The 23,346-nt window shown below is 52.5% G+C and overlaps 8 protein-coding genes and 2 non-coding genes across 10 annotated transcripts; 6 read left to right on the top strand and 4 right to left on the bottom strand.

Annotated features, from left to right (window-relative positions):
• Positions 1 to 264: 264 nt before the first annotated feature.
• GLRG_05669 (uncharacterized protein) lies at positions 265 to 1,030 on the top strand (the record flags this gene model as incomplete). Its single annotated transcript, XM_008096354.1, has 2 exons — positions 265 to 530; positions 580 to 1,030. The coding sequence occupies 2 exons, from the start codon at positions 265 to 267 to the stop codon at positions 1,028 to 1,030; spliced, it is 717 nt and encodes a 238-aa protein (XP_008094545.1).
• A 703-nt stretch (positions 1,031 to 1,733) lies between these two features.
• GLRG_13141 lies at positions 1,734 to 1,814 on the top strand. The gene has a single exon. It is a non-coding gene; the product is annotated as a tRNA-Ser (tRNA).
• An 887-nt stretch (positions 1,815 to 2,701) lies between these two features.
• On the top strand, positions 2,702 to 4,172 carry GLRG_05668 (uncharacterized protein; the record flags this gene model as incomplete). Its single annotated transcript, XM_008096353.1, has 2 exons — positions 2,702 to 3,856; positions 3,942 to 4,172. 2 exons carry the CDS (start codon positions 2,702 to 2,704, stop codon positions 4,170 to 4,172), a joined length of 1,386 nt encoding a protein of 461 aa, XP_008094544.1.
• A 741-nt stretch (positions 4,173 to 4,913) lies between these two features.
• On the bottom strand, positions 4,914 to 5,039 carry GLRG_13140. Its single transcript has one exon. It is a non-coding gene; the product is annotated as a tRNA-Pro (tRNA).
• A 3,158-nt stretch (positions 5,040 to 8,197) lies between these two features.
• GLRG_05667 (uncharacterized protein) lies at positions 8,198 to 9,055 on the top strand (the record flags this gene model as incomplete). Its single annotated transcript, XM_008096352.1, has 1 exon — positions 8,198 to 9,055. One exon carries the CDS (start codon positions 8,198 to 8,200, stop codon positions 9,053 to 9,055), a length of 858 nt encoding a protein of 285 aa, XP_008094543.1.
• A 2,576-nt stretch (positions 9,056 to 11,631) lies between these two features.
• Positions 11,632 to 12,189, top strand: GLRG_05666 (uncharacterized protein; the record flags this gene model as incomplete). The annotated part of the gene is made up of 1 exon (XM_008096351.1): positions 11,632 to 12,189. One exon carries the CDS (start codon positions 11,632 to 11,634, stop codon positions 12,187 to 12,189), a length of 558 nt encoding a protein of 185 aa, XP_008094542.1.
• Positions 12,190 to 12,741: 552 nt separating this feature from the next.
• GLRG_05665 (uncharacterized protein) lies at positions 12,742 to 13,998 on the bottom strand (the record flags this gene model as incomplete). The annotated part of the gene is made up of 1 exon (XM_008096350.1): positions 12,742 to 13,998. One exon carries the CDS (start codon positions 13,996 to 13,998, stop codon positions 12,742 to 12,744), a length of 1,257 nt encoding a protein of 418 aa, XP_008094541.1.
• Positions 13,999 to 14,606: 608 nt separating this feature from the next.
• On the bottom strand, positions 14,607 to 15,816 carry GLRG_05664 (alcohol dehydrogenase GroES-like domain-containing protein; the record flags this gene model as incomplete). Its single annotated transcript, XM_008096349.1, has 3 exons — positions 14,607 to 15,337; positions 15,406 to 15,550; positions 15,610 to 15,816. The coding sequence occupies 3 exons, from the start codon at positions 15,814 to 15,816 to the stop codon at positions 14,607 to 14,609; spliced, it is 1,083 nt and encodes a 360-aa protein (XP_008094540.1).
• A 3,433-nt stretch (positions 15,817 to 19,249) lies between these two features.
• On the top strand, positions 19,250 to 20,665 carry GLRG_05663 (uncharacterized protein; the record flags this gene model as incomplete). Its single annotated transcript, XM_008096348.1, has 1 exon — positions 19,250 to 20,665. One exon carries the CDS (start codon positions 19,250 to 19,252, stop codon positions 20,663 to 20,665), a length of 1,416 nt encoding a protein of 471 aa, XP_008094539.1.
• A 147-nt stretch (positions 20,666 to 20,812) lies between these two features.
• GLRG_05662 (CFEM domain-containing protein) lies at positions 20,813 to 22,085 on the bottom strand (the record flags this gene model as incomplete). The annotated part of the gene is made up of 6 exons (XM_008096347.1): positions 20,813 to 21,084; positions 21,153 to 21,223; positions 21,293 to 21,681; positions 21,770 to 21,837; positions 21,889 to 21,925; positions 21,981 to 22,085. 6 exons carry the CDS (start codon positions 22,083 to 22,085, stop codon positions 20,813 to 20,815), a joined length of 942 nt encoding a protein of 313 aa, XP_008094538.1.
• Positions 22,086 to 23,346: the final 1,261 nt, after the last annotated feature.

Genomic DNA, 23,346 nt, shown 5'->3' with positions numbered 1-23,346 from the left:
TTGTGTATCGAACAACCGTCTTGTTAGATGCCTGGCTGCCCTCACCCAATCGTAAAGCCCAAAATGGTGACTTTGTTCTGTTCTTCGCCATTGTTCAGACTCGCATGGGGGTTAAGTGTGGCATATATGAGTGACGGGCCACTCGCCGTCTGTTGCTTTCCGCCGCGTCATCTCCAACTCACGACACAGCCGAACCGTATACGAACTGGAAGAGACATCACTTATACTAACCAAACCCGAGCCACAGACTTGGCACCAGGAACCATGTGCATGAAGGTCTTCGCCCTCCACCGCTGCCGCACCCCCGCGAACGGCGGGTGCGACGGCTACTTCGCCGAGTACCTCCAGGACCAGGGCTGCAACAGGATGATGCACGGCGGGCTCCCCCAGCTCGACTGCCGCACGGTCTGGGCCGGCTTCGAGGACGAGAGGAGCGCCAAGGTCAACCACCGCGACTCGTACGCCAAGCGGGCCCGCCTGTGCCCCGCGTGCCAGCACGCCCGGCAGATGGCCGAACCGCCCACCTCGCGGTGGCAGGCGGCGCTCGAGCGCGACGGCGTCTTCTCGGACCGCGTCCAGGCCCCTCGTCGCGGATCTCACGCGGCGGGCGGAGCTCGGCCGCACCGAGTTCCTGCTGCGGGTGTACCACGAGCTGTGGGACGCGGCGCGGTGCCTCGTCGCCGGGCTCAGCGCCCGGACGGACGCCGCCTGGGACGCCATCGAGGCGGCGCTGCGGGCGCACTTTGAGGGCGGCGGCGGCGGAGGCATGGCGACGACCCCCGCGCGGGCCCTGGTCGCGGCGCTGTGGGAGGCGAAGAGGGGCCTGACGGGCCACGTGCGGACGAGCGTCAAGGAGCTGGCCGTCGCGCTCGTGGGGCCCAACGAGTGCTGGGACGACGACCTCGAGCTCGGGGGGTACATTGACGAGGACTGGAGGCGGCAGCGGCAGGCGGCAGTGGAGGCCTCGCGCAAGACGGCGCAGGACGCGGAGGAGCGGGAGGAGGAGCAGCACGGGCTGCGGCGTCGCTGATTGGGATTCAAGGTAAGAAGAACAATATTGGTTTTTTCCTTCTCTCCAGATGCATCTGTAAAAAGATCAAGAGGGAACATGGGGTCCATCAACGCGTCGGTGATTGACTCGAGACTTTGCCCGCCAAGTCCTCGCAATCACGGTGTACATCGTCGCGGGTCTGGCTGGCATGGCCGACCTCATGGATTCCAACACCCCGTTCGTAGCACACGGGATGAACTCTTGGGTGGGGTTTTTGTAGTAGTAAGCCTTGTCTTTGTGAGTCTCTCGGGGCTTTTCCAATCAGATGCAAAATTATTGTGTCGAAAACCAAGCATTTGGTTGACATGAAGAACCGCATTTGGATTTAGATACATGTACATATACAAGATGGTCTCTTGAGTTCGCAAGTACCTACACAATAATACTTTAAGACAGTTGGGACAACACGTCTCATGCCCGAGACTCAACATTAAAAAAAAATGAGGTTTCTAGATAGAAACACAGTATCTTGAAGTCTCATACGTAAACCTCCCTATCAAACCGAGGCTACGAGAGCCTTGAACTGGACTACACATTGAACTTGAGAAATGGTTCCACTTGGGCGGGGTCCGCGAATCAGGACCTTGCTTTCCGCGAGCCGGGTCAACCAATCTGGTGTCACTCGCTTCCAGACCTACATGGATCGGCTTTCGGCCACCTGATTCAACCAACCAGGTTATAAGGCGTTGTGGCGGAGTGGTTAACGCGGTAGACTCGAAATCTACTTCCTTCGGGAGCGTCTGTTCGAATCAGGCCAACGTCGTCTTTTGCTATTTGTAGCACTCTAGCACTGTAGAGCTGTTCGCGACTAATGCGATTGTCATTTTGTATATTGCATTGTGTTTGCACTAGGGTTAGACAGAAAGTTGGGACGCATGAAGTTAACTACATTGAACTAGCTTTGTTGGGAATCTCTGGTTGACAAGCAAGCTTCTCTGAATGAAAAGGCTATCTTTAACATTGAAGCTGTTGTTTTCGTTGCGATGCGGAATCTGTGGCGGTGGTGTGGCGCAAGGCCACGTGATAAGCCACCTCCTTCACCAATGGGAGCTGCTCATCGACCTACCCACGCAGCATCCCAGCTAGATATCTCCAGCTTGTCTTCAATCCCACCAATAGCAATAGGTGCTTCACGTTATTGCCGCCCGTTTTTTTCTTGTCTCACTTAATCAACAATATGGCTCTGCTATTTGGGTTCTTTACACAAGCGGAAGCACAGCGAGCGCGTTTGATTCAATGCTAGATAACATGTTCTGAAAGGCGCCACCAGCAGCCCTTGTTCTTCCTCCCTTCTTTTTACTTACACAACAAAGTCAATCTTTGGTCTGTCCAAAGGTTTCGGTGTGTCTGAGCTTTTCACAAAGATCTTGTGCTCAGATCACCAGGCCAGGACGTCAACTAAACACCCATAATGGTTTCTTGTTCAGTCTTTCAACTTGGATCATGGAATAAAAAGGAGACAGTCTGCGAAGGGCTCGGTAGTTTCCATCGCTCATTACATATAAAGGATCTCAGACAAATCGGTATAATCGTGTACTCGAAAACCACCAGCATATTATAGAATCGAATCAGTTACATCACATCACAGAACTTCCTCCCATCCACCAACTCCCAGATAACACACTCAAAAAGACCACACGTCCACTCATCATGTGCAACATTCTCAGGCCCGTTGCAGAGTGCCAACAGTGCTTGAAGACCGTAGAACTTGAACCCCTTCCTCAGCTCTGCAGCCAAATTGCTAACACGGATAGTTCAGAGATCGGTCTCTGTGGCACTCTCACATCGCAAACGGTCCCGAATCCCCGGGACCGCGTCTGCGAGGATTGCCACAACTCGGCACAGCTAGAGGCGGAAAGGAGAAACGATTCGAACAGTGAGGCCAAGTCGTATCCGCCGGCCGACCACCTCGAGTCCTCTCTTCCCCCGTCCGAGATGACAGCCCACAACACTGTGGCGCAACATGGTTCCCTTGCTACAACCTCGTCCGATGCGGAGCGTCGCATGAGAGAGAGGCGAGCGAAATATTCATGTCCTTCCGAGACGAGCAGCGAGGGCGCAGAGGACGACCGCGTCCCGGTCGACACCCCTGCCGCCCTATCGAGGAGCAAAGCGCAGCCGCCTCTGCTCGAGACGGTCCTGGTCGCGGGCACCCCGCACGTCCACACGCCGACCCCTCGGTCCGCGACGACTCTGCGCATCGAGGCGCCCTGGGACGAGCCGGCCCCGGAGCAAGCCAGTGACGACCCGTGGTGGTACCCCGAGATCTGGGGCCCGGCGAGAGACCTCCCCAGGGAGCTGGCCGAATTCCTCCGCCGCATCCCGCCCGCCGACACCTTCCACAACCACCGCATCTACGTGTTCCACAACGGCGAGGACAAGGTGGAGCAGGCGACGGTACTGCTGGCCACGCCGGAGGGGTCGCGGGCGCGGGTCGTCTCGGGCGCGCTGTACGACGAGGGCGCGAGGCTGGTGACGCGCCGGCAGCTGGCGCGGGCGCGGTACGAGCAGCTCTCGAGCGAGGAGAGGGAGAAGATGGCCAAGGGCGAGCAGTGCTGCATCTTCTACCCCTGCCGGGTCGCGAGCTGCCCGCTGCTCCACGACGAGGAGCAGCACCAGCCCATCAAGCCGGTCGGGGAGACCCTGCTCGGCGCCATGGAGAGGGGGTACGTCTGGCGCAAGAACTGGGGGGCCACGAGGGTCCCGGGCCCCACGCCTCCCGTCTCGAGCAGGCGGCGGTACGGCGGGTCGCGCTCGCCTCCGCGACAGCCTATCCGAGGAACGGCGGCGGCGGCGCAGCAAACGGTAAGAGCCGGCCCTGGGCAGCAGCGCGGACGGCCGAGCTGGCCGACAGCGCCCGTGGGACATCGTTCGACTAACTACGCGCCAGTCAGCCAGGGCCGAGGACAGGGGGTTCTCCGGAACGCCCTCGGGGCTTTCATCGACGGCGTGCTCCCCGGCCCGAAGCGGGAGTACTGACCGGTTCGCGGACAGGGGACGGGTCGGTCGGATCCGGCCCGCGCACCACCGCTCGGTTGTGCGGAGGGACGGATCGCCGGTGCCCTCGGGCGAGCGGACGCGCCGCGAGCGGGCTCCATGTCCGAAACCTGAGGATAGCTGAGCGGCTGTAGGCCGCGGTTCTGCAGATGATGTTTACAGGGCGTAATACCGGGATTCTGTTTGGAATAGATGCCCTTGAAGACATCGGCCATCTAAACAAAGTATGCACGGGTGGGGATTGATCCGTCGGTGTGAGATGATGGAGTCCCAATAGCGGTGAGTAGCTGAACAAGGGGAGATTGAGAATTACGTACAAATTGGGTGACAGATGGGTTGGTTTATTATTGAAAAATAGACTAGACGAGACGGACAGCGTACAACAGGACATTAGGCAATACATGCGGTGTATTAATTAAAAGTTAGTTAGTTATGGGATCATTTGGTTTGAAGTTTCAAGGTGCAGCGCCGGCGTTTTCCACGGCCTCTCTCCAGTTTCAATGTGGCATGTTGGTCATTGGGCGACCGTTTGTTGACCTGTTCCTTTTGCCCCTCTACGCTCATGGCTTAATGCCTAGTCTCTCTCTCCTCCATGGCTTTGCCATCGCAACTAGCTGCATGGTGTTTACGTGTCCAGGACGCTCAAACTGTACTAACCCGACGGTGACTGACAGCGACCTCATTATACCCCGTCTAATAAGAACAAAAATAAGCGTACGCAGGGGAGTATTTACTAACAGAATAAATACAAAACACATAAGGTTATCTGTCAGCTTGCATAAAGCTGTCAAGGACGCGAGATTAAAATCGAAAAGCCACCAGCAGCAACCCTGGTTAGAAGAAGGAAGAAATTAGAAAAAGAATGGGCCCTAACCAGGGATCGAACCTGGGACCTCTCCCAGAAGATGTCTCAAGGCACTGGGACTTCACCCTAGATTTAGACGCCTCAAGACAACCCTAAGGGAGAATCATACCGCTAGACCATCAGGGCTGTTGAATCACGATTGATCGATTATTGGATGCCAGGGCTCCAAACTTTTCACACTATAGCCTTTCAACAATCTATGACCAAGATTGGTTCCCCGTGATGCTGTGCGGGGTCCTAAGTTCTCCGTGCGAGAGGCGCCAAATCCTTCAGCTGAACCGAACGCTGTCCTATGCGGCCCGATAACCGGTTTGTCACACCTTTAAGTGCACGCTTCAGGTAAGTCTATCGAGTTTGCCAACTTCATCCGAGCGTGTCTACCCAGTTGAGCGCTCACCATTTCCCCAAGGACGCATCAAAACCTACTAGATTGTCGCTGTCGTGGCAGATTGTCTGACACGTCAGATCATATCTCAACTTAATAGTGTACCGGAGATGCCAATAGGGTGCATGATCTTCGGTATTCATTCGTGGCGCATTCCGCTTGGCTCTGCTGGGCAACACGCTTCCCTAGTTCCCTGATGGTGGGCGTTCACAAGCAATGCTAAGCAGAGCGCCAGACTATTCTTAGAGGTAAACAACCAATGCCCTTTTCTGGGCCATGCAAACGCTGCAAGGGCGCTTCCCAAGGGCGCTTCCACCAATACACAGCCGCCAGCCAAGTCGACTCATATTTGGGCGGTAAACATCAACACGCCCCCTTAGGGCCACAGCTCTTCTCTTCCCATCACAGGCCTCCACGGATGCCTCGGTGGCTAGCTCTGCGCCCTCACATGAATAGCAGCAACTTTGTCTGCCCTTACGAGGCCTATGACGCGTCCTGTATTGCCGCCACTGGTCTTTTGTTCCCAGCAGCACCGCCCCAGTGGAGCATCCCGGCAGAGACAACCCTTAGCAGAATGCGCTCTTCCTTGGAACAAAGGACTGTGAGACAGGCAGACCCAAGAAGAAAGGTCGGAGGGATTCCAGGAGGCCGTGTCCACTGTTGTCCAGGGAAAGCGTTCCCATCGGGTGGATCGCGTCGCCGTCGACGGATGGACGGCCTGCCTCTGGGGTGGAGAGATCCAAGCCCCATCCGTACCTGGCAGAGAACTGGCTGGCCACTCTTCCACTTCCCTCCCCAGTGACCGTTGTACGGGCCGTCGTGCGGCAGCGGCATTAAGATCGGACCATGGAATGCTGCGAGTACGAACTCCCTAATGAGCTGCTGTTACACTGCCGAGGAAACACCCTGAGGAATATTGGCAAAGCAACCAAGAACGTAAAGGCAGCCGAGGGCTGAGGGATGGAACGCTCCATCTTCAATGGCCCCTTCGGCATCCCCCAGGAGGCTCAGCGCAGATCAGTCGCTTTATTTGGATAAGCAGATTTCCATGTATACACTATTTGTACTCTGCCGGACATCCCTCCTGTTGGATGATGTTGCATGTGCTGATGCAGCGATGCTTCCGAAGGGTTCGAAAACCTCGAGCTTGAGGGGTTTTCAGGTTTGCCGAAAGGTGCATGCTGGCTGCATGATGACCAAATAACGAACGAACGAGTCGGATGAGAGGGAACGTCACTGCAGCGGTAACGTCATGGAAAGCGGACAGTAACGATACCCGACGGCCTCGACTTGCCTTCTCCCCGAGACATTTAGGTGAGATATTTCAGTTTATGCATCCAGACGCCTCCACCGGATCTCCACCGAGGGCAAAAGAAACGAAAAAAAAAAGAAAGAAAGAAAAAGACTCTGCCTGCTTGAAGCTTGGACAAAATCTCAAGAGACTTGGGGAAGTGTTTAGTGCATGCATCTGCTCAAGCATCCATCCAGCAGTGCGTTCGAGAAACCTGGAACGGCCAGGCAAATTGATCGTTTCTGCAAGCCGGTCCGCGCCCACTGCGGAAGGGCGACGTCGATCTTCCCGTCATAGCATGTATGCTCGTTGTGCAAAGTTAGAGTTCGTGGTTCCCTTCCCCATCCAAGGCCAAGATTCGGGTAGCAGTTCCAGGTTCCAGGCCCGGCGCTGGAGCTAAACTTGCCAGCTCCAAGCACACACACGCCCCCCCCCCCAAGAGCGGGTGTACCTGGCGGCGGCGATTTTCTTGCCTGGATTTAGTGTGCGTGTGCGTGTGTATGTGTGAGTGTGTGTTGTATGGACACGAGGTGATGGAGGGCTGCAGGTCCCATGTGTGTTCCTTTTTGTTTCTGGCCACATCCAATAGTACATCCTTCTTCATACCAAGCAGTGTCGTGTTTTCCACTACATACCCTCCATCTGCCAGTCGCCGATGGCAGGTCGCCATGCAACCCGGTAATCGATGCTTGGTTTCTGGTTGGCTTAGAGAAATAGCATGTTGCTGGGCGGAGGAGAAAGCAGCCGGGTATTTGCTAGGACTCGATCCGGGGGACCAAGCTGTGGCTGGCCATGGCCCTTTGGGAATTGGTGTAAGCGGTGAAATTACGTTCCCCACCCCCCTTTTCCTGCATCACCGTTCAATCCAGCCCTGGCGCACCATGTTCCATCCATGACCCATATTCCCTCCACCACCCCCGAGTCCCCCCTCGTCGCCCTAGTGGTTCCTGGCAGACTCTGTGCCTCTTGGCTGGCTCCGGGAGAGATGGCCGAGAGGGGTGTGTGTGTGTGTGTGTGTGTGTTGTCTCCCTCCTACTGACAGTGGGAAACTGAGATTGCGCCTGGCCCTGTCTGTCTGGCCCTGGAATCAACAACGGGGCCCCCATCCACATCGCCTACACCCTCTCGGTCATCTTGCTGAGCCAATTACCCGTTCTGGCATCTGTTCCTGGCTAGACAGGGTTGTTGACGGCGGGTTGTCTGTTGATTGATGGTGTGCGATAGAGCAAGACACCGGTCCCCAGCGACGACGCCCCTGCTGATACGCACATTCCCCCTCCACGATTCATGTCTCTCTCTAACACATCACACATGAGGGCGTATCGAGCGAGATTATTTGCTTCCCCCTTCATAATGACCCTCATTCCCCCCCTCCGTCTTCTCCCTTGGTCCTGGTTTCTGCGTTTCTGACACCACCACTCTCTCTTTCAAACCAATCGTCCAAACTCCGCGAGTTATCTTGATAGCCCGCTGTCACTCTTTCCGGACGGGTCAAAAAAGCAAAGAAACATACACAATTCTGCATTCTTAGCGTCAACGAGATAAACGATTCTCTTCACGAACAAAGCCGTCTGAAACCTGCATACTACACTATCACAGTTATCCAAGATGCAGCTCACCAGCACCCTCGTCGTCCTTTCGGCCGCCCTCACCGGCGTGTCTGCCCACCCGTCCCTGCACGGCCACCAGCACTTCCACGAGCGCCGCACCGTTGACGGTGTTGAGCAGCGCGATACTTTCTACAAGAACGTCGCCCCGTCAGTTCCCGCGCCTTCGCCCGTGGCCGCGACCCCGGCTCCGTCTCCCTCGGCCTCTGCCGCCAGCAAGCCCGTCGGCGAGTACGTCCCCTTCTGCAACGGCCAGAAGACCACCAAGCGCGCCACCCTCGCCCAGATCGCCTCCGTTGGCAACACTGGCACTGAGGACGACTGGGGCTGCAACATGCAGGTCGTCGACGACTCCATCCTGTCGCTCTACAACTACACCTCCACCTTCACCGCCAGCGACAAGGACTACACTTGCTCGTGCTTCAACAAGATCGGTCCCAAGGGCCTGATCGACGGCTGCTGGTTCGCTGCCATCACCTTCTCCGTCAAGGATGGCCAGCACAAGAACGTCGCCTTCGACACCGACTCCCAGGGCTCCTGCGCCTGCGGCGCTGGCTCCGAGGTCCCCAAGACCTTCATCGGCCAGTTCGCCGGCACCTGGCTCGAGTTCGACTGGGGCTCCGTCGCCAACGGTGGCAACTCCGGTGCCGACGCCTCCGTCCTCGTCGCCGGCTCCCAGTCCCTCCCCTACTACGGCATGAAGGTCGCCGCCAACGGCAAGACCTGCTCGTGGGTCAAGTCCGACGGCTCCAACCAGGACGCCTACATGCCCGGCATGGAGGCTGCTGACGGTGTCGGCTGCAAGGGCTACTACACCGGCCACCTGGACGTCACCCTCGGCGACAACTTCACCGCCTAAGCGAGTGGCGTTTTGCGCTCTCGACTTGTGGTGACGTAGTCTCTGGTCTTTTTTTCCATGCTGGGTGAGTTTTTCGTCGGGGAAAGGCGGTATCTCATCCCCCACCAATCCGCCACGATGACGAAGCCCGGCAATGTTTGAATTTTAACAGCTTCTTGACGGCGCATGAGATACCTCTTTTCTTTTCGGGCACATATTCACCTGGTGGTGTGGCCTCTTTTCAGCTGCCGCCCCTGGCGCATCACCAGGCATTTTTTCGTTTTTGGACATTGTGCAGATTCTTGGGGATATGGGGGGAAAGCGTTACGAACAACAGGATTGGTCTAGAGAGCCTCTTCCTCCAAGAATCAATAGTTACATAACTACTGGTCCCTCTGACCTATCCACACATATACCTATTGTCTGCTTCTTAATGCGACATAAAACTCACCCTTAAAACTAAGCTTCTCCAATTCCGTTTCTGGTTCCCCGTGGGATCTGCATGTGTATGCCGTTCGTCCTGTCATTTCGTCTCATAAAGGCGGCTCGATTGTGATCAAGCTTCAAGTCTGTTTCAACTAGGACATGGGGCTTCCAGAACCGGTAAACCGGTGATCAACAGTCTGTGCCATCTAGTTCTAATGAGATCTTTGCATGTCGTTTCATCAGTCCCGCTTGTCGGTAGACACGTCCACTGCAATGCGTTGCAGGCCTTGAGCATCCAACGCATCTCACTAAGGACAACACCTAAGCGCTGATCGTAGGATTCTGACATACAATACGCCCGTTAGCGTAAAGGCACATAACGCCGCAACTAAACGTGTACTATGAATAATAGCTTGGTAACCTTGCTAGTCCATGAGCAGCAATTGTAGCACACTTCAAGAGGACTGCTCCCTCACACGCAACACGACGTAGTAGCGAAATAATATGCTACTAAGAATCTTGGAGAAGTGCACATTGCGCCGGTCAAGGTTAACCAATCTGCGTGGCGTGTTGAAGGATTAGTCCATATGTAGATATAGGTCGAAGGTGATCGGCGTCCTATTTATTCCCTTGTTGGGTTCTTGAGACCATCGATATAGGATGAATACCAGGCCCGGGCCTTGATCACCATATGACAGCCTGGTCACCCTGTTTGGAAAGGGAGCATAGGATATGTACGCGGTACTCCAAAGAACGTGACATTTGAATTCTAGTGAATAGAGACGCTCACTTGATGGCTTACCATAGGACATGTCTGCCATCACCCCGCGTTGGGAGCCTGGCCTCCTACCAGCGTGTTTCAGTCGCAAATCCAACAAGATCCCCTTCGTGATATGAGGCCCTGCCGTTCCGTCTGATGATCAACGCCATCATAATCAGAAGTGGATTGGCCAGGGATGGCGAAGTCTGGACACAATGGGATGAGGTCTTTGAAAACTCGGAACTAAGCCGAAGCTTTACGTTAGTTAGAGATACATGTATTGCTCTGTGGATTTGTCTGTGAATTGAACATTGTAGAACACGCTCATTGTAAGATAGCTTCTAGAGAGTATGTATAGCCAGTTCAATACCTCGCGGTGTCATGTCGAGTTGTGATTGCAAGTAATATATGATTATCCTGTGCAAAAGCATTTACTATAAAGCTCTGTGCTACATGCCATGAAAGGTGGTAGCATAGTAAATATCATCAAAAAGGCTTCATTTTGATATTTATTTGAGACGCGAACATGATATGTGTAGCAGGGCGGCAGGACCTAAAGCTGGTACAAAACGAAGCAATTCCAGCCGAGTTTGCAGACTTTTCAACTGTCTCAGACGGTTAGAACCCTACTTGATCCGCCATTTTCGACGGTTGAATTATATAGAGAATATGTTGAAAACCAGGCTGGGACTATATCCCTCAATGACTTGGCTTGTATGAATAGTCTGTGATGATGTCATGACTGAGACAGATACCGGGGTCCACCATGATGCCTTGATCAATGGAGACGCCTATTACCACAGTATTCAACATTGGCTAGCTCGATAATGTCTCCCATAGTTCACTCAGCACAATCATTTCAGGTTCTTCGCAACATAGCAGTAATAAGTCATCGCAGAGAGTGTTAGATTTACAGAACTCATTTCGTTCACAAATCAAAGACAACTCCCACTTTCCGGCTAACATCACTCTGGCCATTGACGCATTGACATGTCAATTGTATAAGTTTGCAGGCTGTCGTGGATATTCCTTTCCATCACACCACAACCTAATGGACGGATGTAAGGCATTGTCCTGAGAGGATTTAAGTCTTTCCAAGAGAGTTAAATGAACTAGCCCGACGAACCCGAAAACTCTAAGCTATGATGCAATAGCAGTATCTATCTAGACTGCCGAACAGGTCGCCACACAGACCCGCTACGACACCTTGCCCGCGATGCCATGACGACTTATTCTCCACGGACATCCGCAGATAAAATCTTCCCGCAACACCACTACTACATTGGCTTAGAGATACATTGTTGACCCAAGATCTAGAACGGCCTTTACTAGCTCTCCGCGCTCGGAGACCGTACTTCTACACGAACTACCATTTCATTGCTGCACGCTCTGTCGCAAAGGCGAGTGAGTCATGTTCCTCTCAAACAGCCCTCCCGCAAACCCTCTTCCCCGCTTCCAAACCAATACGCCTCTGGACTCCACCTTCGACAAAGACATTCGTGATACGCATCTCATCTATGACTATGATGCCCAAGACGCCGATGGTAGGCCGGAGAAGTGGCGTTACGAGATGTGGTTCTTCTCCGAGGACCGCATCGTCTACGCAATCCATGGCGGACCGATGTCTGGCCGCGTAAACTACCAGACAGCGACTTATCAGTGCATCCGACCTGGGGAGTTGTGGCAGGTCAACTGGCTAGAGGAGACGGGCACCGTTTGTTCTCTGGTGTACGACATCCCGAGGCAGAAAATTTCGACGCTCATCTCGTTCTCGAGGGGGCACTGGGAAAACCCCGGGGCGGCGCACGGTGACAAGCGCAACCCGGGGGATTTGGCGCGGTGGAGGGTTCTGGCGAGGTTCGGGAAACAAAATGAAAGGTTTATGTTGTCCGAGCAGGCGGACATCGTTGAGAATTTCAAAGGAAGGGGGCATCTTGAACCAATCAAGAAGGATGCGCTGACATTCTGAGTGAAGCTTTACCAACTGAGAAGTCCCAATAGTACATGTAGTTACTGGCGAACTGCTGCTCTTACTAGGACTATGTAGAATTAAACGACTAAACACTCATAATGTTTGTAGTCTTCTCAAATTCTCAACCAGACGTTTGTGGCTGGCAAGCATTCATAGTTGATCGGTACATTCAGTCTAGCTCAATCCTCCCCAGGGAACTGGTCAAACCATATTTTCATAAACAATCCCCTATTTCTAGCTAAAGAGCTTTGAGAGCTATGTCTGCTCAAAAGCATAGTCCTAGGGCATATACACTCAGGTGTTGACTTGACCTATGTTTCCAAGACCGGCGGCTGTATAATCTTGTCTACCTGTTCGCTATCCGAATCAACCGAACAATCATAAGTATGTAAGCATTCTGCTTCATGAAGATGCAACCATATACAATGTTTCCTTGCGCGCTGAGGCAGTGTTACTGGCTATTTCTTCTCGTTCATCATCATCAAGAATGCCATAACAAGATAGGGTGCATATAGCAACGAGAACTCCCAGCTACCATCATAAGGCGTTTTACTCCAATCGATATACCCATGCCTTGTTAAAGGACAAGGTCCCCTTGGCAAGATCCTCCCACGCCTTCTCGACCCCATTTGCGCCCCCAACCCCGCTTCCCCATGCCAGCTCGAGATCTCCGGCAATGTTCTCTTTCAGAGATCGCTTAAATGCGGAGACGTTTTCCTGATGATAATGCTCGGCGCCCTCGGCAGCTATTCCGGCGTCGACAGCACCCGTCGTGTTGAGCTGGACGGTACCCCATTTCTTCTGCGATCCCATCCTTGCTATCATCTCGTTCTGTGGCACAACTTTAGGCTGAGCTCCAACCAGAAGGTTGCTGATGACTGTGGACTCCGAGAGCGCTGATTTGATAGTCTCTAGCAACTTCTCAGTCACTTCAGGGGGGCCTCCAAAGTCCGCGACGACAACGCGCTTCGGTTGGAATCCAGCGATCCAACCCGTGACCTCCTGTGAAACGAGACTGTCGTAGTTGACCGCCTTGATTTCGAACTCCGACTCGAACGCAGGCGTCAAAGATTGGGGCACAGAGGTGGCCTGGAGGAGAGCCAGCGGCCCGTTTCCCGGCTTGCGGTTGCGAGCCAAGTTCCATGTGAAGGACCTCGCCGTTCTGCTCGCTGCGGATAGACTGACGACCATAGCGGAGCTCAAATCTGCATCCTGATCAGTCCATTCTCCAGCCCCCTGACCCAATGGATGGACTGGCTTGAAATCCGTCGGGTAGGTGAAACGGTTCAACACGTAACCGCCGTTCCAAGGGGGGTATACGTTGGCGAACCACGCCCTGAACTCTTCCGACTGCGCTGACTCGTCGACGAGGTTGTAGTGGTTGTAAATACTTCCCAGCCCCTGCCTATGCTCGCTGATCTCACGAAAATGACCTTTGGGCTCGGCTGGCTCGAGTCTCATGTCGAAGGGATGCGATGAGGTGGGCCAGAATCCGTACAGCAGGCCGCCAGTCTGGATGGCATCAACAGTTGATTCAAGCACCCTCGCGAAGCCCCAAGCCGGGACGATACCCCACTCATCCCTGTTGTTGTAGGGAGCCGGCCCGTCTATTGGGACAGGCCATGTGTTCCACCACTGTAGCATGTCGCCCAGCGTTGCATATGTGAAGTTATTGGATGTGATACCGATTAGTGATGTGCGTATACGGATGGAAGAGGCCGCGAGTCGGGGCATTGGTATGTCGACTGTGAGGGTCTCATGCATGGAAATATCCCGCTTGATGATGACGTGGATCTCGAACACCATTTTGTCAGAACTCTCTTGGTATGATCTTTAGTAGACGTGTTGGCTAAGGGTAAACGGACTCAGATTCTGCAGAATGCAGTTCTCATGTGATCAGTGGAAACGTGCCATAAATATAACTTATATATTTGACCGCGGATCGGGTTCCGCAACCGCGAGATGAGGGGTTAAAAGCCATTATGAAGCTAACCTTTAATGTAATCGGTCAGTGGTGGGATTTGAGTTGTCGTATTGTGGGAATGGCATACAATCCTGTCTGATACATCCCACTCGAACAAATAGTTGCCACGTTTTAATAATGATGCGTCATCAAAAGACCGGAATGTGCGGAAAGCCACTATTTGGCAGATATAATCCTTTGCGGCTTCGTAAGGACAGGTCAGAGCAATATATGACTGGTTTGCTGGCATCCTTCCGAGGGTTGTCACCCCATCTTGGTCAAGTCAGCACTAGCCGCTTGGCAGAGTCAGCATTAACAGTGGATGATGGATTTGATAAGACACATCTGATGAGAGAAACGCCAAACACGGGCAAAGCGCAGGATTCCATGATTCTCTGCGTGAGAACATGCTGATCATTCAAGATAACCAGTATCTATTTATCCCCACCCTCTAGGCCGTTCCAAAAGCCTTCTGATGTCCGACTAAGGTGAACCGGTAGTGGACCTTGTTCTCTTTGACCCGCTCAACGGCTTCTTTACATCCCTGCTCAGATATGTCGATTGTCTCGACCCACGGTGCGATTCCCTTTTCCGCAGCCAGTTTCAACAAAGCATTCATCTCCTGATTGTTTCCAATGTGGCTACCGGACATTTTCGCCGAGTTGGTGGTGAACAGGGCTGCAGGAAACTGAGGCAGAGGCTTGTCAGGTAGACCGACCATGTGGAAGTGTCCGCCGACCTTGAGTGTGGACAAGTAGGTCGAGAGGTCGAACTCGTTCGTCATATCGGAGCAGTTTAGCATGAAGTCGAACTTGAAGGCATATGGCTTTGCCCAGTCCTTGTCGTTGCTATTGATAACTTCCTTGGCCCCAAGCTTCTTGCAGTCTTCAACCTTGTAGGGAGAGTGAGTGATGGCGTACACCTCCGCGCCGAGAGCCTTGGCCCACTGGATGCCGAGGTGGCCGAGGCCGCCGATACCGACAATCGCAACGGTCTTGCCGGGGCCGACGCCGCCACGAACCAATGGCGAATACGTCGTCAGGCCAGCGCACATAAGAGGCGCAGCATCTTCCGACTTTAGGGCATCAGGGATCTTGAATGTGAAGTACTCGTGAGCGCGGATATGGCTGGCGAAGCCACCGTGTGCTTGGCTACCGTCCTCATATGTAGCATTATACGTGTCTGATAGTTAAGTCAGCGCGTAGCCATTAGAAGTGACTCAAGAATTCATAAGAAAGGCTTATACGTACCGACCAAATGAGGGCAGTAGTTCTCATTCTCATTCTTACACTGGTCGCATTTCAAGCACGCCCATACCTGGGCTCCCACACCCACTCGGTCGCCAACCTTGATCTCCTTTACACTCTCTCCCACAGCGACTGCCTTACCGACAACCTTGATAATTGTTAACTCTTACACCTAAAGATTCAGATATGGAGAAACGCAGGACATACCTCGTGACCGACACATAGAGGTCCCTCGTACTCACCCCAACCTCCGGTGACAGTGTGCACATCGGATCCGCAAACACCGCAGCATTCAATCTGTACATCAATGTCCCGGTCTCCAAACGGCTTGGGCGTAAGAGTCTCTTTCTTGAATTGATTCCAGCTTTTCGGGCCTGCCACACAGAACCCTTGAAACTTCTCAGGATAGCTCATGTTGATTGGTATTAGTCTTGGTAATCGGGATTTTGTGTTTCTTTCTTTTCAATGGGCCACATCTTGGTTGTCGGAACGCGAAAGATAGACTCATCTGTTTATATAGCCGTGACAATTCGTCATGACGTCTAGATTTCGCAAATTTCCCCGCGCAGGCTAGGAGGGCAAGCGTCCAGCCTGCAGCCAGACCTGCAGCCAGGCCTTCAGAGCCCAGTACTCGTCGCCAATTGAGGGGGCTTTATTCGAATGACGTCTTTGAAATGTCGTTCGGCTTTCGGCCGGTATGTCGAATCTCACACTAAGACAGGGGAGTGTTGATGACTGAGACGCTGGATAAGGAGCTAATTGCCCCCTTGGCTCCTTTGGGTAAATCCAATGCCGGATCTGGAGACTTGCCGAAAGCCTCATGACGATAGCTTTTTCTCACCATGATATCCCGAATCTGCAGTGTAACTACGCAGTTCTACGGCCTGGTACATGCGAATTTGCCGATCTGAATTGAAAGTCCGATTCACAACGAAATTTAAAGAACCCAGTCCAGAGCCTCACCGGGGCTAATATGTTAGAGACGTTTCCTTCGGGAACATTGACCAATTATCACTGCCAACCTCCGATTCCAAAGAACCGGGCCATGAGATACTTATAATATGTGTGATGTGTTTGTAGGATGCGCGTGAAGAAAACAGCACTTGTAGTGCTCACCGCTCAGGCGGTTTGTGATACTCTTGGGAACAGTTTTTTGATAAGGCACAGTACTTATTAGAGCCGAAATCAAGGCTGATGTTCCGCTTTTAGTTGGAACCAATTGTCATGCAGCTCTGTGAGATCTTTCTAAACAGTTCCCTCTCAAAACCAAACCCTCACCGCCTGTCCCATATTAGTCATTTAAACCCAGTATGAATGCTCTGAGCCTTGCTAAAGTATCCTTCAATTCACCTAAAAAGCGGCCAATTAGTCGATTGGGTTACCCTGTCCAACTTTTCCCATCTATCTGGCAAGGGGGAGGTCAGGAGGTGTGACGTAGACTACTAACCCCCAAGCCAAATTCACTTCCGTACGAAATGACCGAAATCACATTCAATCCGTAAAGGAGTGAATTGTGCCAAACGGTATTTGTCTGTGCGGTTGATGATTGGCCTTGGCACGCATACTCCAGAACATCACATAACCCCCTCTCCCACAAGTTCGTCCATATGTCTTCACGCAAACCCCGGAGAACTGCTCGGGTCCAGACTATGAAGCTTAGACTTTAACTGAGATAAATCCGAAATGCCGAACCTCTTGGTTTAGGGCTTCGAATTCTTGCCATGTGTACTCATAGGGCCCTCCTTCCTGCAAGACCGCACAACTTTTCAACAGTTGCTCTGGTGTTCGTGGTCAACTTTGAGCCCAAGTCTGGGACTTTGAGGAAATACCATGCTGAGGTATTTCTCACTCTTTAGCCTTGTTATACCCGGTTCTGGTATCTCTCCGACCGCCACCTGTATTAACCTGTCGCACCCATTATATTTACAAGCAACGATGTCGAACCATGTGACATGAGTTTAATTCACCTGAAAGCTCAGATGGCGTTTATGATAGGACTCCATATTAGAAACGGTGTCGGAATAACTCTCAACTCATTCTACTTCAAGTGCGCATGCCTAGGGCTTTGCTGACGCCAACTCTCTCTTTGCTGAATGCCTGATTCCGAGACCTGCTACTAAATATCAGCACATGAATATTGTGAATTATGCTGATCAGTTCATACGAGGAGCTCTCGGACTTGATTTCTTCTCCAACCCCCCCCCCCCCCCCCCCCCCCCCCCCCGGGGAACTATCCAGCACGCATAATTAATCGTCGCGATCCGGGTTCGGATATTATTAGCTTTCTCCAGCGTGTAAAATCATCCCCCCCCCCCCCCCCCCCCCCCCCCCCCCGCCGGACTATTTACACACCATAATCTTACATGAGACCTAGAAGCCATCGTGGTTCTGATAGAAATGACTGAATTTTGAAGATAGGAAGAGATACTCGGCGATAGAGGAGGGCGAAAATAGGCACGACCTGTCAGTACCACCTGGTGGAAATCTGTCTCGTATTAGTGCATCTTCGTCTGGCAACAACACCGACCGCACAAGGACGAGGTGCGCAAGATGGGGATGGGCACGATGGCCACCCCCCAGTAGCAGCTGCTAGTGACTTGTGTGAAATAATCTAAGAACTAGACCAGCCTCCACACAGAGTCGGGATCTAGAGCTTTGAGTTTATAGAAGCTTGTCATCGTTTAATGCCATGGGTTTAGAGACAGTGTTTTGATTCAAATGATGAAAAGTGTAACGATAGCTTCCCACAGCACCTGTCAGTGGATTATCATGTGCTATATCACGTGGCGTTTCACTCCTTACTCTCATTTACTTGCCTATATACAGCGCTTTTCCTTTACATCTCTGCTTTCATATGAATAAGGCCTTCTTGATCCTATTCTTATATATCCTGCTATGTGCTCTAACTCATGACAAAAAGGGGAGGTGGCACGTAGTGGGCAGTTTGTTGCGATGATTACATTTCCTAGGTTCAGATATCTTGACGAATCTTCATTGGACTGACCAAACCAATCCTATCGAGTGCACAGTACCAATAATAAAAGTATATAGTATCAAATAGCTTTCGGTTGCTTCGTGGCTGTGTTAAATTGTCAGACATTGATAACATAGCCTAGCCCTATTCAAGCACCGAATGCTCAAACCCCTGTCCCTCGGAGGATCGGCAGATAATATCTGAGTTACGGTTGGCTGTTCTACGAAGGATTCTGCCTTACGTCGCTGGCTGACTGAAAGCTACATGCTCCACTCACGGGGATATATATTACTAGGCGTCAGCATTTGTTAAGCAGCTAAAATGGTTGTTCTCCTGCATATCCTGTTCGCACTTCCATGGTTTCTTGGGCCAGATGCCTTGGAGATGGCTTCTCAGTCTTCCGCGTCAGCTTGCGACTCACGATCGTCCGGTGCCGACTCGGCCGCCGTTGGCCTTGCTCTGGTGCGGACCGTGAGTCGCGGGAACAACAGGTGCGTATTACCGCATCAACCCCTGTATCATGTTCTCCACCAATAACCGGGCTCTTAGGATACCAAAGATGTCTTCTCAAATGGCAACTTTCTCCCTAGGGGATCGATCGCGCGGCAAGAGAACATTCGCGGCCAAGGTCAAGTCAGGCTGTATCACATGCAAGTATGTGCCTGGCCTTTGCCTATCTATTATCAAACGGAAATCCTAACACGTCGTAGACGACGCCATGTCAAGTGTGACGAGACACGGCCTTTCTGTTTAAAGTGCACAAAGTCGCCACGAGGGCCGGGAGTGTGCGAAGGATACCCATCCGAGCAGAAACGTTCGAATCACTGCGTCCCGATTGCCGCCAAGGGAACGAAGCGGCCACTCGCTGCCCTCATGGAACCCGGTTACGAAACGTCGCTATTCATCGGTCCGGAGAGGGGGTACTTCGAGTTTTGGCTGCAACTCATCGGCAGCATCTACCTCTTCCCCAACGATATCATGCATCGCGTCGTCCCGCAACTCGCACGCCAGGAGCCAGCCATCAAACATGCCGCTCTTGCAATGGCGGGAATGGCCCGAGCCCTCGTTCCGTCACTCGTGTATCGGTCTGATAAGGAGCTTCACAGTAACGGCCCGCATTACGAGTTCGCGTTGCAACATTATGGCCGCGCTATGAAGCTTTTGCGCAGCTCTCAGCCTACGAGTGAAAACATGCTTTGGGCCATCATATGCTGCGTGCTGTTCATCACATTCGAATGCCTCCATGGAGATCGCATTGCGGCGTTATCGCATGTGAATCATGCCTACAAGATGATGGAAGCATACTTCCGTCGACGGTCGCTGGTTGAGGAAGGCCCAGTGACAGAGTCCATCCGCGCCGTGTGTGACGATGCTGCATGGGTGTTCCAGGGCTTGAAAATGCAGGCGTGGTCTCACAGTGTGCTGCATCCAGACAATCTTTTGGAAATCAGCTGGTGCTGTCGTGGCAGCAAAGGTGCCTTCGCTGTTGATGAGATGCCTCCCATATTTACAGACATACATACAGCCCGGCGATGGTGGAGGGTCGTACAGCACCATACGTGTCACAGATGTCCTATTTACACGGAGGTCTACGTCGACAGTCTTTCTGATGATATGCTTGCAGGCGCCTACGAACGGCCTGCATTGCTGCCGACCCACCTTGAGACAATGGCGGCCGTTTCTCCGGAATTCTTGAACCGCCTCCGAAAATGGAGCAACGCCTTCCAGGCTCTATACAACAATCTACGGTTAAAGCAGCATCTCAGCGAAGCCGACTACCAGTCATATGTCAATGCTTGCAACTTGCGCCTGCAGTACCTCTTGCTCTGGAACCATGTCTCCAGCCTGAGTTTCACAGACATCAGAACGGTGATCATCCTGACACCGTCTTTCCGGGAGATCGTGCAACTGAGTCGGACTGTTCTGAAGGCCCAGGCGAATTGTGGTGGGTGCAGCGATACTTTCAGTATGGACAACGGGCCTACGTGGGCTCTGTTGGTTACTTCGTGTCGGTGTCGAGATACTAAAGTCAGGCAAGAGGCGACGGAACTACTAGGCAAGTTTAACCGTCGCGATGGTGTATGGGATAGTAGGACATTCCATGCTCTCGCGAAGAGGTACGAGGGAATTGAGACGGACAACATCTTATTATCTGAGGACAAGGACGAAAAAGAGTCACTCTTGCTGCGCCGAGAGTTACGTTTCAGTCGTGACGGGAACATGAGCGGCACACACTTCAAATGGGATCCTCTTAACAGTCAGTGGCTGCGTGCAAGAGATGTTTTTTAGAGTACTCTATGCAAGTTCTTGACGTCAACACTGGAATTCCAAGCGAGGTGCTGGGTCCAAAGAGCAAGACAGCCTTGGGTGCTTATTGTGAATAGTCGCAAAAACCACGGCTACCTGAGATTAATTTAATGATCTATTTTTCATATTTCATACATTGGCCATGCTTTGTTGGCAGGGCGAGCTGAGGTTGCTTTCGTCTATCGCCTCAAGTTCATCAAACTGATGTGTGAGCCCCTGTGGTTTAGGAGCGGATGTCGAACCACGCGCGTAGCCTGACATGACTGATGCAAGACGTTTCTTCTTCTCCGAATGCCCAAGGATGAACCTGACGAAGAACTGTCGGAGGTTGGGTATGCAGGCTGTGAAGACCCCTACATAGAGCTCTATGCCTGTCCAAACGACGGAGGGCAGCATGCCAACTAGACGTGGTGATTAGTCAGTTTTCAAATCAATAGCCACTTGTATGTCCGGGCATATTTGAACATACCAGTCGGGTTCAAAGGTTCCTTGCGGAATTCCAAAAGGGCGGAAATGCGAATGGCGCTCACGATAGTGAGGCTGGTGATGGCATGTCAGCTCTGCTCGTTTGGTCGCAAAGACAAATTGATCATGTTGGTAAGCACTCACAATAGACCAAGGCTAAACATGGACATGACTGCAATCTTTTTGCGAAGCGCCAGGTTCATGCCCCATATTTGAGTGGCTGGCAGGATGAGCATCCATAGGTCCAACGCAATGTTTATAGCTGCGTGCGATATCGAAATGTAGACAAGGTTGATACACTTCCCTGTCGTCTCGCCTGTCCATAGTGTCCAAGCCAAGCTTATAGGCCGGCACTGGAACAGGGCGACGAATATGAATGTGATCCCGCTCGAGAGATTGAATGCCATGGTAACCCAGAGTGCAATGCGAATCTTCTCGTCCGGAAGGTGGAATATTCGAAGGTACGAGAAGAGGATAGAGGCCTTGATCAAATCGATGCAGCAGTGATAAAGGGGCTGTAGGGCGTAGAGACACTATTAAGAAAAGCGTTAAATATATGACGAGTTAAAAGACTGGCAGGAGAAAGGTAAAAGCCGCTGGATGTTGGAACACAATAGTTACTTTGAAATAGTTATAGATCTGTCCATGGTTGAGTGTCCAGAGGTCTTTCCCAGCACCGTGATTGTCAACTTGATGTGAATGTCAGACCTTTAACTTGGACCCAGCGCCCAGGGACTTACGATAGATATGTACACATGTGTACCCCACAAGAGGAACCTAGGTTATGTGTTTAGCATTATCTTTCCTCCCATACGTGACGGTTCCCACTTACATATGCTCCAAGAATAGTATAATCATCAGGACCCCATGAACCCAGCCGCACGTACTTGGTTATGACCCGAAGGATGATCGAGAGTGTGGGTAGCAGAAAGAACATCACGATGCGCGCAGCTTTTCGCGAGGCTCCCACCCCATTGTGGAGGGGAAATTGACACGCCGTCCAAGTAATGTTCTGCGATTCTAGGGATAAGCCATCAGCCAAGCATCCTTACCTCAAAGTGAGGTATGAACGTCCCTACCTAGTGCGTACTTTAGCGGACAGCTCCGGATGACACAACGCTCCACGCTGTCGAGAAACTCTCCATTCTGGCACAAGCATGTCTGGTCGGCCGTGGGGCAGTTCGTTTGATTGAGGCCTGCCAACAGGCAAGGCAGCTTGGTCGCACGTCAGTGGTGAGCTCGTATGTCACTCGTCAGTCGCTGAGGGGGGCCGGTCTTCTCACAGCACAATCGGGATTGTCTTTTAAATCAATACCGGGTGTATCAGGGAGCCAGAGCCTTTGGGCGAGCGTCGTTGCTGCCGTTGTGCAGAGCGTCAAGAGGAGGAGGGGCGGGCAATTCAAACGCATGACGACGGTCCGTCTGGACCAAATGGTTTTTGGTATGTGGGCACCGGCTGGGACCGAAGCTCTGCGGCCCGCGCAGAATTGATTGCGCGATTAATTCTGGCGTGTGTGACAGGGTATCCCGTGTCTCAAAAGTGATTGATAGACTTTGGGGGCTCGGAGATGTGGTAGTACAAGGAGGAAAGGCATCCATGGTTATGAGGTTTTCCGCCGACACCCGGACACCTGGCACGCGTTCCAGCCAGAGGCTTTCTATGCACATTATCTCGATGGACAGAGGAGGCAAAAACATTCGAGGCGCACTCGTTAAGTCGTTTCCGGTCACGGCATTTTGGTTTCGGGGAATGTCATTATGTCTTGGGCAAATTCCAGCATCGCCTCAGAAATGGGGCGCGGAAGGGTAGCCGGATGAGTGGTACCTTGACAGATCGGAAGACGGATTAAGTTAGCCTTCCATGGCAGGACCTCACTCAGCCCGCCCGCCATATAGGGATGCGCATGCTGGTTTCTGTTAACAACGATCATATCTCCATAGTTAGTCTTATCCTTACTCATCCGGGTTATTGGTACAACGCCGCATTCACCCGGTGGGCGATCAATCGCCCTTGGCCAGAACAGTCATTTAGATCCCCATTCCACAGCAAATGATGACAGAGTTTCCGCCTAATGAACCTCTTGGGTATGTGGTGGAAAGTGATGTGTTGGCTAGGACTCGTCGACGTCAGCGTTATGGTCTATCTACTGCTCTCTATAATGGGCGTTGACCCATGTGACCCAGCACGTGGGAAATAC

The sequence above is a fragment of the Colletotrichum graminicola genome (genome assembly GCF_000149035.1).
Source record: "Colletotrichum graminicola M1.001 genomic scaffold supercont1.19, whole genome shotgun sequence".
Classification (NCBI taxonomy): domain Eukaryota; kingdom Fungi; phylum Ascomycota; class Sordariomycetes; order Glomerellales; family Glomerellaceae; genus Colletotrichum; species Colletotrichum graminicola.
This window is presented reverse-complemented; position numbering and strand designations above follow the sequence as displayed.